At 53.9% G+C, this 16,308-nt stretch overlaps 1 protein-coding gene across 4 annotated transcripts in view; it reads right to left on the bottom strand.

The window, feature by feature from the left end:
• SIM2 (SIM bHLH transcription factor 2) overlaps positions 1-16,080 on the bottom strand; it is a 63,407-nt gene extending 47,327 nt beyond the window's left edge. For 3 of the 4 annotated variants that reach the window (XM_030020218.1, XM_030020221.2, XM_030020219.2), the window contains exons 1-3: positions 14,993-15,345; positions 5,550-5,632; positions 2,477-2,566 (exon numbers count right to left, since the gene is read on the bottom strand). In XM_030020218.1, coding sequence (XP_029876078.1) covers positions 2,477-2,566; positions 5,550-5,632; positions 14,993-15,167 — 348 coding nt within the window. In that variant the 5' untranslated portion in view covers positions 15,168-15,345. Of the gene's footprint in view, positions 1-2,476; positions 2,567-5,549; positions 5,633-14,992; positions 15,346-15,529 lie in introns of those variants that run through there. The other variant, XM_030020217.1, reaches the window with a different exon arrangement.
• Between the last annotated feature and the right edge of the window lie 228 nt (positions 16,081-16,308).

The raw sequence follows: 16,308 nt of genomic DNA, 5'->3' as shown, positions 1-16,308 counted from the left end.
TTGCTTCTACAGACCAATCTCATTCTTGTTGATGTCAGTGGCAAAACTCCCAGTGATTTCCAGAGAAGCAGGAACAAGAACTCATTTAGAGTCCTGGGAAGCTTACAGGAATATCCTAGTGTTAATGTATTAATATCCTAGTATGTAGGAGTAGCCTAGTACTAACGCTAGTACTACTTAAAGCAAAATTGTCCTCTCAAAAATAGAACATTGAGAAAAAGCAAGAACAGATTAAATGATAAAACCAAATGAGGAAGGAGGGGAAAAAATCACTGCCTTGTTTAGCTGGGGTTTTGTATTTGTAAATCAAAAACTGCACTGTGAAACTGCTGGAGCACTTCATGTTTTGAGAGTCTAAAACATGCCCTTAAATTTCACATCCCTCTGTCCTCTCTGATCTTTACTTTCTGGGGAGTTCAAGGATACAGCCCATTCATTTACAAATCTCTGCTAAAGTGAAATATTTGTGATTTTGCTTATTAAACAGACTTCAATAAGCAATATGACCAAATCCTCTAGTTTTCCTCAGCACCTCTTGCACTACGGGTTTATAGATATTTACATGTGCAATGCACATGGAATTCAGTCTGTGCAGATGGCTGTAAGGGCATGAGGGCTAAATATGACTAAAGCCTGTATGACACTTTCAGTTCCCTCTCCCTGAATGTGGTAAAGTCTATTTAGTGCCCTACTGATCCCGTAGTTCTTTAATTTCACCAGATGACTGGATAATACTGAGACCTACAAGATCTGACGACTTGATATTGCTCAAAAAGAAAGAAAAGAAAGAAACAATTTCTGGACAAAACCTGGAAGATCAGTTAGCACTTATTAAACAGCAAGCAGCACAGGACAATGAGACTCTACTTCAGCAAGGACAGATGGGAACACTCAGTGCTTTGGAATAATTGTACTGACTAAATGAATCTATTTAAGCAGTCAGCAACGTGGTGGATCTTTTCAAAAAGTTAAGGCAAGAAAAACTTTTAATAAGGCTGTTGATTCAGAGTAGAAATATGGCCATTCTCTAGGAAAGTTTATTCTAAAACAAAGCAATTTTAAAGTAATTTTAATATGCATTAAATGTTATGAAACAACTAATACTATACTGTAACAGACTCATTTGAACAAACTGCTTGAACCAAGAATGTTCCCTGGACACATTTTTAAAAGTTGGCAGAAAAAAAGTATCCACACAGAATATTGATTCTCAAAACTAGTTTTTCTAAAAGAGATTACAAAAACAGGGATTGTAGTTGCCTTTGGATTTAGAAGTGGTGTTTATTAGATTATATACTTGCTTTTTCTAGCTATTTAGAATTCTTTTTTTTTTCACAGCTACTAATTCTAATATCACTATTATCAACACACATCCAAAGAACTTCACAGTTTTTCAATCAAAGTTATTAGTTACTACCAAAGTTGAAGTACACATATAATCTCCACAACTCAGCCCTTCCTCTGTTTATTGGCTATTGGAATAGCCACAGGGCATATTCCCCGGACATTTTCAGAACATCCTGCTCTCTCTCACCTTCATCTCCTCCTTCTTCTTCCCTCTACTATTAAGTCTTTTTTTTTTTCACTTTATTTAACTCTGAGAAGTGTTTGAGCTCCAACTGGTTCTGAAGAAACACTTCTGTTTCTTGCAAGTCTCATTCAGGGCCCAGTGAAATTAATTAGGAGTTTTTCTATTGGACTTCGGCAAGCTTTAGGTCAGGTGCTACCAATGAATTTGTATAATACATTTACACACAAAGATATGGAAACTTGCACTCTGCAATAAATTCAGGCTATTTGCCCTTGTGCCTATCCCAAGAAGGCAAAAAATTAGAAATGTCCTTCTAAGAAAAAAAACAATAAAAACCCCTTATACTTCTTGTGCAGAACAGTAGTAAACTGAGTTTTATGAGTTCTATCACAACCATATAAAACGCTTTACTGAAAAGACCACTGAGCTGGAAAAACTCAGGAAAAACTACCCTGAATTCCATGTGAACACTCATAAATCTGCCCCCCTTTTCTTTTTTTCCTAAAGCACATTTGCCATAAAACTCATGTTCCACATCAGATTTCCTCTCTATTTCATAGCAAGTCTCAATATCTTACACAATCTAAAACATATAGACTTGAATTCTAAACTTTATTTCAGACGTATAGCGTTACCACACAGGCAATAGGTTTGGGTTTCCAGCTCTGTATATATCTGCAATTTGCAATATCATATTATTTATTACCCTTCTTAAAGGTAATGAGGAATAAAATACAATGAACAAGAAAAGATATAAAGACAGTCACGATGTGGTTGTAAGTAAAGGGAACTTGAATATTTAAGTAAGGTCATTTATCAGAGAACAAAGTTGAAGCTTCAAATACTCCTAAAAAACAATGGCATTATATCCATGGCAAGATACCAGTATTAGGTTCCAAATCTAGTATCTGTATTTAACAGATGGACAGAATAAAGCACTCATACCTGAGATAAGCCAAGATGTACAGATGCTGTTTCTGAGATGTACATTATTTTGCCATCTGATGCTACCACGAAAACAAAGCCATCCAAAGTCTGAAAAAGAGAAATGTAAGGTAAAAAGCAAGCACTCTGTTTAAACCATTTACAGTGAAAAATTTCTGAAGTCTTTTGGAGGAAGATTGCTATCCAACTTCAACCGTAGCAAATAGCAGCAAAATTTAAGGAACAGAAACCTTCATCCGATGCTGTTCTTACAAACTCAATGACACACGCACACATTGTGAAATCCAATTCATTCCCTCTACAGATGCTAGCTTTACTGCTTCACTTTAAGTTAACATTCTCCTGTTGATTCTGGTTATTTTAGTACTTAGTACAAATCCTGAGCTATGTGGTACTTAGGGGAAAGTCTAGCACTACGCAAGCCATTTTTTATGGTATAATTGGCAGACACAGCTTACCACTATTTGCAATATATTTAATGAAACCATAAGCAATGCTTTAAATTTCTTTGACTATATTTTTAATAATGTCTTTCTGAACAGAGGGCCGTCTGCTATGTAGCTATGTGAACTTAGGAAAAGAAAGAAAAATAAACCAGCATTCAAAACTTTATCACACTTGAAGAGAGATATTTATGCTCATTAAGCTATATCCCTACAGTCTGTGAATCTTGATAATGGTAATATGCAATGCAAACTTGAGATCCAATCCTACAAATTCTTATTGACAGGATATTGACTGCAAGGTAAATATTACTTGTGTGAGTAAAAAGTGAAGTTTAATTTAGCCATGTGTCATTCATACAAGAAAAAGAAATACAATGCAAATGGTACAGGTTAGCCAAAACTACCCATGATTTGGACATACAAACTATTAGTATGCGGGTGCCTTGATTCTTCAGTGCCCAATTTGAGGCATTTTTTCAAAAGTATCTGATAACCTCAGTCAAAAAGTATCCAATTTCTCTAAGCAGTTTAGGAAGCTCTGATCAACACATACATACTAACATCATTGGAAAATATATTTGGAAGAGAAAAATAATTTTTACAGTATACAGATAAAACAAATGCTTATTTTATTTCATCTTTTAAGTTACTGAACCAGGAGAGGAGCAATAAAATCCTGTATGCTTCATGCTCTTACAGTGCTGCCCCAATAAGAAAATATTCCAAATTATTCTCTGGCCTACTAACGATTCTAGAGCATGTAATTGAAACCAGATTACTCTTTGCCTTTACTTTTTTTTCTTTTTTGGAACATAAATTAAATTTTGTAGAAGTATTATAATGGGAAATAAAATGTTGCACCCTTAGCCATAACTTTGCTTTTAAACACAGTCATCTTGCAATTGCTCTACCCAGTATCATAACTAAAGCCGTGTCAATACTTTCATTACTGCATTATATGGTGCAGTAGGTCTCTAACTTTCATGTACAGAAAAGCATATTGAAGCTGAAACTTCACATGTAAGGTTTCAGTCTAAGAACGCTTAAAAAAAGTTTACAGCAAATGTGGGTTTATTAAAATGTTAAGCATTCATCATTCAGAAATAACTGAACTGTAAAATGAGTATTACAGGTGATTAGCATATAATGTTACTTAAGTTCATTTAATGCCAGACAAAATGTGAAATAGCTAACAGGGAGGAGGAGCAAGAGTAACAACAATGATGTTTATGATATAACTAGACGTGCACTTTCTAGGTAGACTAGAGATTCTGAAACAGCTGGCAGGATATCAGCTACTTGAAACAAAATTTTCAGGGCTAGAAATACCTCCACGTGAGGTAATTTTGAAATTTACCAATTTCCATTGACTGCATGCGGTCGGTAACGCATGCTTCGACTGACTCTACCGAAAGCGTGCTCTCTCTTTACCTCAGGAGAACGGGTGACATTTTGCAGGGCTGCGGGAACAAATAACTAACTGCGCGCGTCATTTCCAACGCCGGACAGCTTTCCCAGCTAGCCCACCCTGCCGCCTCCTTACCTCCCCCGGCGCAGGCGGCTTGCTTCAGCCTGGGGAGAACGGCGAATATCTGAGGGGGGGCTACACAGGGCCCTCCGGCCGCCGCCCCCCCGCCAACGGCCGGGGCGCGAGGCCCAACGGCCGGGGCGCGAGGCGGGCGCGGGGCCCAGCAACGGCCGGGGCTGGCCCCCCAACGCCACCGGCTGGCGGGGAGGGCGGTGGGCGAGCGAGCCCTCCTGGCGACTCGGCGGGGGGAAGCGGCCACCGACCCCGAACAGTTTCTGCTGAGGTTTTTATCCCCAGCCGAGCGAACAGTTAAAACAGCTCCAGCGCTGTGACCAGGAATTAACCTCCCACAGTAAAAACGGCCGTTAAATGATTACGGTTTACTAGGTCTTTAAATTCGGGGGAGAAAAACCCTTGCTGTATTAAGTTCACATATAAAAAAAATGGAGCTAAACGTAATTGGTTTTTTTTTTCCTCCGGCTGGCACACACGCCCCGGCTACGACTTCCTAAACTCTCCTACGCGGGGGGAATTCAGAGGAATTCCAGAGCAGAATCAACGGGATTGTGAACAACGGTATTTTCAGGTGCTAACGTCCACGGGAGATCTACTCCAGATGTTCACCCCCCGCCTCGGGAGCCCCGCGCTCCCTTACAGATTTCCTCTCCCGAGTCACCGGCGGAGAGCGACGCTCCCCGATGTCCGGCACCCCTCCAGCCTAAACGCGCTCCCCGTCGCCGCTCGCCGGGGGGCTACCTGTGGGACAGCCCCAGCAGCTCTGGGGCGTCCGATTATCGCTTTTACGGCTGGGAGACACTAGGCGTGCACAGAGAGCCGATTAGCGCCATGGTAAGCTGTTACTTCTACTAGTATAAAAGGCGAGAAGAAAAGAAAAAATAATTGAAGTGGTTGATGTCTCGGGTTTTCTCCCTCCCAGCCCGTGTGAGGGTCGGGAGTAAGAGGAAGGCTTCACCCAGGCTCCTCTCGCGGTGCGGGGGAGATGAGCAAGAGGAGGAGGAGGAGAGGCGGGAGGTTGATCACAGCGCAACACCACACTTGGGATGCGCAGCGTGTACGAGAGGAGGAAGGCGTCCACTACCTGAAGCAAATGGGATCCGAGCTCCTTGGCCACGTTATCCAAGGGCCCTATCCTGCTCGGCTGTCCCCAGGCGTCGCCCAGACCTGCAAGGGAACCAAGGAGCTGGTTAGAGCGGGAAGCGGAGCCCGGCCCGCCCTGCCTCCCCGGCTGGACACGCGCTGCCCGCAACCCGCCCGCTCGCCCCCCCTTCTCCCGCGGGGAGCGGGCCAGGCCCCAACGTGGGGGCTCGGGAGGTGGGAAAGGCCGAGTCCCTTCCACACAGACGCCTGGGAAGGGAATTGCTCTTTTTCCGGGGGTCCCGGCCAGCGCACTCCCGCGGACCCGCTTTCTCCCTCCCCGGAGAGCCGCCCGCCCTCCAGCGCGCCCCCAGGGAGCCGCCTTTCCCAACCGCTTCCCCTCGCCCGCCATGCCGGCACCGTCCTGCCAGCAGCATCGAGCCCGTCCTCCCCCTTCCCCCGCGGCCGGGGTGAGGGAAGACCGGCCACACACTGAGGACCCGAGGGACGAGCCCGCCGTGGAGGCAGGCGCGGAGCACCCGGCCTGCCCGCAGCCTCGCCAGGCACAGCCCAGGGCACTTGGCGCCCAGTGGGGCGTTCCTACACGGAAGGCACAAGGAGCTGCGAGACACTCACCTGTCTTCAATCACCGCCCCGGCCACGCGTGCTTCCCCGCGGGAGGTGCGACAGGACAGTCCCCGACACCCGGCCGCGGGCCTGCCCGGCGCGGTCCCCCCGCCCCGCTCCCCTCCACCCCTGCCGGGGCCGGAGGGCTGGGCTGGTGGGTGGCTTGCGCGGAGGTGCCGGTGCCGACGACCCCCACGCCGGTCAAGGCAGGTCCCGGCTGGGGAGGGGGCTGAGGAGGTTAAAGAGGGCCGGAGCTCAGTCGGGGAGAAACTGCCCCGACGGCCTCTTCACCTGCGCACGGACGGGACCGAGAAATTTGCCGGCGCGACGGCACAGCTTCGCACCGCCCCCCCCCCCTTCCCCGCCTCTGCCCGCGGCCAGCCCGGCCCCGGCCGAGCACCGGCCCCGCTGACCCGACAGGCCCGACCCGGTCCCGCCGCTCCGCCGTAGCGCTGCCCGGCGGGCTGGGGGCAGCCCGTGCGCCCGCCATTGCTTTGGTGACAGGGAAAGGTTATTGATGGAGCTGTGTTGGTGGGGTGGAGCTGGTCTGGGGTTTGTTGGTTTGTTTGGTTTTCATTTCCTCCATGCAAAGAAGGCTTGCACCAGCTCCGCGGTGGAGCTGAGACCACTACCCGTGCCAGCCGAAGAGCTGGAGACTCATGTCGGCACCTGATGGCAAGGCTCTGCAGCGTGCCATTGCCCGCAAGAGCGCACAGATGGGGGGGTGGGGGGGAAGGGAGGGACGGGACCGCGTCCGTTCAATGCCTCGTTTTTGGAGAGAAAGGACAGCCCTCGGGGCTACAGCACCGCTTCTGAGAGGCCTCGGAGCCCTAAGGGCGTTCCAGCCCGTGCTGTCCTGCAGCCGAGAGGCGCTGCGGAAGGCCCTTCCCGGTGCCGGGTGAAAGGCGGGGATGCTCGGCGCTGCCAGCCCGGCGGTGCTGGCGGCCGGGGCGCGGCGCCGCGGGCTCCACAAGCGCCCTGGCTCACTGCGAGCAGAGGCCCCGTGGGTCCCGTCTGAAGCGTGGGCGCACACGCGTGTGATGGATGCACAGCCCGGGCATCCTTCAGTGTCGCTGCAAACTGGTGCGCAGCCATGAAAGCGAGCGCAGCGTTTTCCTCCGGTGCCCTCTCACCGACCAGGTGCTCTCAAAGAAACCTCCCGCCGCAAGCTTGCAGGGGCAAAGGCCACTGCAGCGGGAGCCCCGCTCGGCTCCGTTACGGGAGGAAGAAGAAGCTGGCACCCAGGTGGAAAGCCCTGCCCTAAGCTCCAGCTCTGGAGCGTGTTTCTAAACGTCCCGCCTGAAGCCCTCCCGGATCCGCGTATCTTTCGGCCGGGTGTCCGCAGCTAGCCCTGGTCTAGAAACGATGGAAGCCTTTCTCCCCGCTCTTGGGGCGTCCCTTGGGGTGGACAGGATCTCCCACTGGAGCAAGGCGGGCCGGCGGAGAGGACGCGTGGCGAAGCGCGGCTGCCCGCGCTGCCTGCCCCCGAGTTTCACCTCCTCCCGGTGCCCCGGTGTCGGCGGAGCCTGGCCCCACGCCCCGCTCCAGCCGGGCAAGCACAAAGGAGCCTCCGGCTCCCAGCTCCAGACAGGGTAGCCCGGGGACCTTGGCCGGCCCTGACGCCTCCTTTCCGCCATGGCAAGGCAGTAGCAGCACCCGAGGCCAGTCCCAAGAAGAGGCGTCTGTCTCCCCACCCCGTGTCCGTCGCTCCGGCTGCCCCAGCGGGTCTCTCCAAACGGCGCCGCAGAAGGGCACGGCGTGCGGCTGCGCTTTCTTGGGGGTAGGGGAAGGACACCTTCTCTTCCCCGAGAGAAGTGTTTGGCCACGCATCGCGAAATTTGCTTTGAAGAGCCAAACGAAAAGTCGCACTTTTCTACCGCCGTTTCCCGGTTCGCAGTTTGGAGAAGGCTCCTAAACTTCCAGGGACCCGTCAAAATGTTCTTTCTGCTGAAACGCTGCTTCCTCTGGGGCGGAAGGTTTGAAGATCGCAGAGACATCCTGCAGTCTCTTTCCCCAGACGGTAACAAATGCAAACGACAGTCAGTCCTGGTACTGCGCGGCTTGCCCTTATTTCGATTTACTAATTGCAAATCTCGAAACCCCGCAAAGGGGGTTACACATAGCGGTGTAAAAACTGTCCTGAAACGAGCCCTGACTTCCCGAAGGACGAAGCAGATTTACTCTTTGAGCCACTCACGAAGAAGCTCTTCAAGAACGAACCGTGTCTCTGCCGCACCCGTGCGTGGCAATTTGCTCCGTCCTGTCCGTTACGGTTGGCCAGGTACGGTTTCACAGCATCCCTAAAATCTCCACTATTTTTGAGGTTCTTTCCTAACCCGGACTGAAAAAGTCACTTCCGCAGATTTGTTCCCTTTGAAATTTTAAATTGGAGTTGCAATTGCGAACTCTCATCAAACGTAAACGCATTTGGTGGATCAGCCTGGCATTCGTCTAAGCTCGTTTTAAAGCCGATGATTTTATCATTTAATCCACCACCAGATCGCTTTAAAGATGGATACGAAACGAATAAAACCTTACGTTAAGATAAAGGACTAACGCCTATTAACTTGTCTTCCGAGAGATTTGCAAACGCGCAGCCTACGTCCTGTAAACATATGGATGCAATAGACTCAGCCGAGCTGCTCCTGCCCAGCCAGTAAATAACGCACATTTTCACTCACTGGACTGGAGCGAGGCCAAAAGAGCTGCCGATACAAAGCGAGCGTTTCCTACACCGCCTGAACGCGGTGGGAGTTTGCCGGGGTGGCCCCAGCCGGGGATGGGTCTCCGGCGGGGGAGGCTGCCGGGTCTCCGACACGGGCGTGCAGCCGGTGCCGTGCCGGACGGGTAATTTCGAAGGAAACGATTAAAAATGCCCCATTGCAGCGCGAATCACCTGCGACGCTGGCCCAGAGAGCCGTTTCCCTGCGAGCGAGCGAACAGCTGGCGCACCAACCTTCCTGCAAATGCTGGGGACACCCGTGGGGGTGGCCTGTCCCCCGAGCGCAGTCCCTTTGCCGTGCTAGAGGGCAGGGGATCGTCTGCAGCCACCGGCTTGGGGCGACTCCGGGCGCTGCTGGTAACGTAAAGCCCGGAGAGCCGGAGCCGGGCTCAGCGGCAGAGCCCGTCGCGGCGGGCAGGAGCTGGCACGGCGAAGAGCTGCCTGCGGGGGGGCTGACCCGCCGGTCCCAGTCGCAGCCTCCTCTCTCTTGGCATCCCGCCGTCGGCAAACATGGATGAGATGAGCCCCTTTCCTTGTTTGCCCTCCACTTACTAGTGTCTGTAGCGACCGCCGGTCCCGTCCCCATCGGGACCGGGACAGGGACCGGGACCGTGCGGCGGGGAGGGGCGGGGGACGGGGGTGAGGACGGGCACAGCGGGATGCTTGGCAAGAAACGCTAAGGGGGAAATAACCGGCCCTAACCACAGTGGTGCCCGCCAGCCCCCCCCCCCCCACCGCCGGGCACCGGGCGCAGGTTCGGCTCCCACAACGGCGTCCCAGGGACAGAGAGGGGGGGTTTTCACAGGTAGCCCAAAGTACGTGCTACTTTTGCCGTTGAAATGCGTGGGGGTTCTCATATGAACGAGTCCCGCTCCCTTCGGCAGACCCGGGCACGATTTCCCCCCTGCCGTCTTTTGACATCTCTGGCTGTTTTTCAAAGTACCTCAACATTCACTTTGTACCATTTCCCAGTTTCCAGGGAGGGGGGTGAGTTAAACTGTAATAAGATCTAGAAATATTTGGGAACAACTCCCACCTTTGCTCTCCAAATATATAAATTCGTACACACACACCTTTGAAAGCCCGGTAGCTTTTCTGCTTGGGATTCTGCTAAAAGAATTACTTAGCGATGTATTATGTTAAGTATCGGATTGCCCTGTAACTTGGAGTATTTCCTTTGTGTCTACTGTATTGTTCCCCGGCTCCCCCGGAGCGCATGGTCCCCCCGCGTTATTCAATCGCCATCCTTCACAAGGAACCTGGGTCAACTACGAGCGCCGGGATTTTCAGCGCCGCCTCTCCTGGGGGATTTTTCCCCAGCGCGGTTGTGCCTCCCTCGGCCGGGAGAGCAACGGAGAAATTACCGGGGGGGCGGGGGAACTGCCAGCCCCGGCACCCGCGGAGGACGGGGCGGAGGCGGCTCCTGCCCTCCGTCTAGCTGTGTCTCCCTCGTTTAGGGGCGGCCCAGGGCTGGATAGGGAGGGGGTGACCTGTCAGCCCGTGAGGTGGGGGAGACAGCGGGGTTCTGGGCGAGGGGCAGAGATGACACCTTCCCCCAGGCCCCGTCTGCAGCGAGGGTCGAGGTATCTCAGCCCCGACGGCAACGAGAATCGCACCGCTTGACAGGCGGGTCCGAGGGGCCGGGCCGGGTCTGGAGCCGACGGGGACCCCCCGCCCCGGCGGCGATAACCTCCGCTCGGCGGGGGGAGGTTCCCACGCCGGGGTCGCTTTGAGAAGGAGCGGGGCTGCGTTAAGCTTAACTTTGGCAGGGATGTGCCGGGCCGCCCGCCTGCTCTCTGCGGGCTCCAGCGTCACCAGCTGGAAAGGCGGCCGAGGGCTGGGCGATGGGAGCGACGGACGTAAAGATCAAGACTTTAGTTAAAAAAAAAAAAAAGAAAAGAAAGAAAAGAAAAGAAAACAAAAAGGAGAAAAGAAAAAAAGAAAAAAGCCAAGTCCCAGAGAAAAAAAAAAAAGCAACAAAACCGCCCTCCAGAACACCCAGACAAACCCAAACCCGGCTCTTCCCGGAGAGCCAGAAACAGCAGATCATGTTAACAGGCCCGAAAGCGGGCGCACGACAAACAGCGAGGTCCCGGGCAGAGCCACAGCTACCACGACAGTGACCCCCTCCTTCCCTCCCCGCCGGGCGGGAGAGGCCGGAGGGACCCCGCCGCCGCCCCCCGTCCCCGTACCGCACGGCTGCCGGCTCCCGCCGCCTGGGAACGGCCGCGCAGCTCCAGGGAAGCCCTAATGGCACTTTTTGTTTTAGTAAGACCTTTAATGCCACTATTAGCGGTTAGTACAATAGACGCACGGTTTCGAAGAGGGATTACTCACGCCGTCGGCTCGGGCTTTATTTATTTATTTAATTCATTAATGAACCTCTTCCGAGTGCGTATGAAAATTAGATGAAATAGCTGCAATTCGCCTTGATTTTCTTAAAATATACATTCACGGCTACGTTTAAATAGGGACCGAAAACTCTATATGCTCCTAGTAATTTCTGTTGTCTGCGCCTCGGAATAAGGAAGAGATCTAAGATCTACGGCTCAGTCATTTTATTCAGATTATTTTGTGTAGCGCGCACTATCTTTTGGGTCACTTATTAATTAGCTCGCTCCCATCCGGTTTAAACATCCATAAATGTGCAATTTTATAGTCAGTTTTGGAAACTGCGTCGGGGATGGGGGAGGAAGAGTGTCACAATTTAACCAGTCTGCCATAACCGGGGGGCAAAGAATTGCGGTTTTTAAACGCGATTTATTCTCGCGTTTTTTTCTTTCATTACCTCATGTTCAGAAAAAAAAGTATACCGACAGTCAAGACAGAGGAAGTCCCGTGGTGTATTTTTGTTCTACAGTAATAAATGCCTTGGCAAAAAATCAAAACACAAGAGAAGACGATCTTACAGAGCGGGAGCGCGGGGGAGGCTGTAGGTTGCTGTCTCCTGGACTTTAATTCATGAACCTGAAGGTCAGAGCGAAACCGCACGGCAAAATCTGTGATATCGGAGCACGGAATTGTGCCTTCCAGGGCTTGCAGTTTGAGGGGAGAAAGGAGCCGGAATATAAATCTCCGTTCACTCTCACTTCTTGGAGCCTGGTCAGGCGCCTCCGTGGGGGGATCTGTGAGTTCAGCCCAAAATGTGCATCTTCGGGAAAACCCTGCCCGGGTGAGCAGGGGGAGACTTGCCTGAACCCCCTTACAAGCCTTGTCGAAGCGCTGGGACCAGACACTTCGGTGAGGGTCTCAAACTTTGCGTAAACTATGTGTCAGCTCACTCTGGAAATAAAGTGGCGGGGGCGGGGGGGGGGAAGCCATCCACCGGAGTTTTTAAAAACACAGACCTCTCTCTCTCTTCCCCTCCAGTCTAGACAGAGCTGGAAGCCAGTTTTATAGCTGGACAACGTTTCTGATCACGCTGGCTGCAGCTACCCCGGGCCTAGCACGCATGCTGGAGGCGTCTCAGGCCTGTGTGTCGTGTCCCCCCCCCCCGCCATCTCGGGCTGGAAGAAGTAAACTCCCTTGAGCCTTACGGGGATGATGCCACGGGGCCGGCCCGGGGCGCTGGACCCGTGGCGGCCGCCTCTTCGGAGCCTGCTCCCGGGGGAGGGCGGGCGGCGCAGCTCCCACTGCCCCGGGAGCAGAGACCGGCGGGTGGTGAGGGGGCCTGTTACATGCCCACCTTTATTTCAAGGCCCAGGACCTCGGACATGGGTCCTCCCCACCCATTGGGTGCAACATGCTCGAAGGGGTGCTTTCCCCAAATCTTGCTGCCCCAGAATTTAAGATGCCATGCCGGGCAGCCCTCTCAAGCTGTTGGGCTTCCCCTCCTCCCCTCCCAGTAAAGCCAACTGGAAACCACCAGATGGATTTGGGGGGACGGGACGGGACACACACACTCCCCCTCCCCTCCTTTCGCAGGCAAATCCCGAAGGAAAGGGCAGTTAGGGTAATGCGGGACCGTGTGCCGTCAGGCAGCACCCCCCGCCCGGCACCAAACGCCCTACTGCAGCCAGCGGGGGAGCGGGCACTGCCCGCGGTCGCCTCTCTCCGGCTCTCCCCTCTATCCTCCACGCTCCCAGGCACGAAGGGCACGGCTCAGGGCCGGAGGAGGTTGCTCTCTCGGCCTGTCATCCCTGGATGCTAAGCTTTGGTTTTAAATGTATTTCCATCCGTACTTCAGACGATGAAAGATCAGGAATTCTCTGTATGCATTTAAACGTTGCTCTTAATAAGCAGAGTGTGCGGAAACGCACGCCCGGCCTGTTTAAGGAAGACAGACACATAAAACACACCCGAGCTGTGGGTATAAACCTGCTCTCGGGGTCGTTTTGTTGCTCTTGAGGATCCATAGGGCTAGAAAAGCAAGGACCCATCCAGCAGCATCTCGGAACGTGCCACTTTTCTTCCCTCCTAAATCAAAGCCATTCGGGGGCACGCTCCCCAGCCAGGGCCGGCAAGCCGCCCCCCGAAATTGCGACGCGCTATTACTCATCGGGAAATTTCCCGATGGGGGATAACGGCTGGAAATTGCAGCGGAGCAGCGCCTCGCTTCCCCTCGCTCCGCTAACTCGGCGTGCTTCGGAAGCGCACGCTAAAGGAGCCCTCGCTTCCCGTAGCACTGCTAGTACTTGCTCTCGAAATTACTGAATTAGATGGCCATAACGGTAAGCTTTTCTCCGTTTGGGAGTGGGTTTTTTTCCGCCCCTCCCCCCTTATATATATAAATTTTTTTTTTAAATTTGCAGCCTTTTAATAAAGCTCCTTAGAAACCGCGACGGAGAGCAGACCTTCCACTCCGGAATCTGCTAATTCCTTCACCACCACCACTACCCCCCCTCGTCCGGAGAGGCACAAACAAATGACAAAGGGGGGAGCTGGGCTTTATTTAGCCACCCGCAGACACTAACCAGCATTTCATTTCACGTCTCCCATCAGCTCAGCGGCGGCACGGAAAGGACGGGCGGCCGACGGCTCCCCACGGGTGCCGGCCGGCTGCCTCCCCTCGCCCAAAGCGGCCGCAGCCGTCCGCCCTCTAGGCGCTCGGGGGCTGGGTGCGAGGATGGCCGGTGGGATGTTTTTCACCAAACCCCGGGGGACGGAGAGAGGGGTGTCAGGCTTCGCTGCTGCGTGTCTCCGAGAAGAGCTGCAGGAGCCACCGGCGCTAGCCGCCCCGCACGGCCCCGGCTCCGCACGGCGCCGGCCGGGGAGCAGCGGGGTCCCTGCCCCGCTCGGGGGCAGGTTGGGCTCGGTCCGGCCCTCCCCGCTCTCCCCGGCCCCAGGAGAAGGCGGAGGGCCTCGCTGCGAAGCCTCCGCGCCTTATTTCCCAGCCTGCTTCCCTGCCTCCAGAAAACTCCAACCAAAACAAAATAATAATAACACCCATACTATTTTTCTTTCCCCGAGACCGTGCCTGGGCACCAGCAGGAGCGCCGTGCCGAGGGGCCTCCCCCGGGGGCCGGGCCGGCTGCCGCCCGGGGCCGCAGATGCCGGGCTCGGTGGAGCCGAGCGGAGCCCGCTCTCTTCGGGACGGTCCCCCCGAGCATACGGAGCTGAACCGGCAGCAACAGAGGAGGGGGGAGAAGGGGAGATTAACCAGACGCTCTGCCCCCCCCCTGACGCCGCCGGCCGGGCTGCCCACCCCCGCTCCGCCGCCAGCCCGGCGCAGCCGCCGGCCGGGCTCACCGCGCAGCCCGTGCCCACGGGCGCGGCTCCCGGGGGGGCTCCTTTTCCTACGTGCGGCCGCGGCGAGACGTTTTCGGGTTTAGGCCTCACAGGACCAGAGCTGCTACTTGCAGCCCGCCCTCCGCACACCACCCCCGCGGCAAGCCTCGGCTTTCGGGCAGCGCAGGCGCTGCCTCCTCTTCCCAGGCAAGAAGGCTCCTTTCCAACCCCGGTCCCGTGCTGGGACCCCTGCAAACACCCCCCCCCCCCCTCCTCAGGACGTAAAGACGATGCGGGCTCGTCTTGGGGTATGTTCTCTCCCCCCCCCCCCCCCCCCCCGCCACCTTTCGGGCCGCAGTGCTGCCCCGTCCCTCCCGTGCGGGCCGGGCGGGAAGCGGACGGCCCCTCCCGGGGAGTCCCGGGGTGGTTACCTTCGGGGAAGACGGCTCGCATTTTCAGGTAGCTGGTGGTGAGGCGGATGATGGACGCCTTGTCCAGCTGGGAGGTGATGGCCGAGGGCAGGGGCAGGAGTTTGGCCAGTTCGTAGAATTCTCCATTTTCTTTTTCCCGTCTAGTCTTTGCCGCGTTCTTGGATTTTTCCTTCATCGCGACTACTGCAAGGCGAAGATGACACTGGCATATTAGACCCGATTCTTCCGAATTGCAGGGAGCATGGATTTCGGCTTCAGAGTTAGTATTTTCGTTTAAGGAAGGGAGGGAGGGAATTCACCCAAATCAAATAAAATAATAATAATAATAATAAAAAAAGGGGGGGGCAGAAAAAAGGGGAAAAGGGGAGGGAAAAAAAGCCAAACCAACCAAACAAAAACAACACCAACAGAAATGGTGCGAGGAGGGGGGAGGTGATCTCTGAGCCACAACCACGACTGGCAAGCCGCTCGGGAGAAGGCAGTTCTGCTCTGACCCTGCAATATCTAGCGCTTCGAAACCAAGACTGAAAGACCTACACGAACCACGGTCCTCTGCCTGCAGCTGGAATCGGATCTTCTCCTCAACGGGGAGCAACTCACTGGGTTCCCTTCACTGAAGGATTTCTTCTGCTCAATCCTTCCCCGTCCAAAAGAAATAATAAAAAAATATTAAAAATAGAGCGTCCAGGCAAGAAATCATTGGGCTAAGCAGGCTGAACCATTTTTGGACACTTTGTCTCTTAAAAAAAAAAAAAAGAAAGAAAAGAAAAGACGGCGCTGCTCGTTTAACGAAGTGCAAAGTGATCTGGTCCCGGAGCCCGAGATGCCGAGGAGACGACGAGCCGGCAAGGCAGCAGCCCCCCCCCCCCCCGCTAAACGAAAGTCAAAGCCGGTGCGGAGGGAGCTGATGGCTGGAGTCCTCCGAAATCGCAAGCTCGCATTTCCTTCCGACGCTTCCCTCTCGGCCAGCTCTCGGCGGGCGGCGGCTGGTCTTGCGGCAGAAAGACGCTTTCCCCCGTCCCCGAGGGGCTGCTTCAGCGCCTGGGCGCGGGGGGCGCCGAGCCCCGCGGGGCGGCGGCGGCGGGAGCGGCGGCGGGGCTGGGCTGGCGGCGGGGCTGCGGGCACGGGGGGCTGCTGGCGGCGGGGCTGCTCCCGCCGCTCCGGCCGCTGCGCCCAGCTCCAAATGTGGTTCTCATGCGGAGTCAAATTAAAGGATCCGTTTTCCTCGGGACCAGTGCCACTTCAGCGTTGTCTCTTTCCAAACAAGTCCGAGCGCTGGCAAAGGCGCGGGATTGATTTTGTTGGATTTATTTATT

The sequence above is a fragment of the Aquila chrysaetos genome, chromosome 7 (genome assembly GCF_900496995.4).
Source record: "Aquila chrysaetos chrysaetos chromosome 7, bAquChr1.4, whole genome shotgun sequence".
Lineage (NCBI taxonomy): Eukaryota > Metazoa > Chordata > Aves > Accipitriformes > Accipitridae > Aquila > Aquila chrysaetos.
Note: the sequence above shows the minus strand (reverse complement) of the source record. Positions and strands in the feature narration are given on the sequence as shown.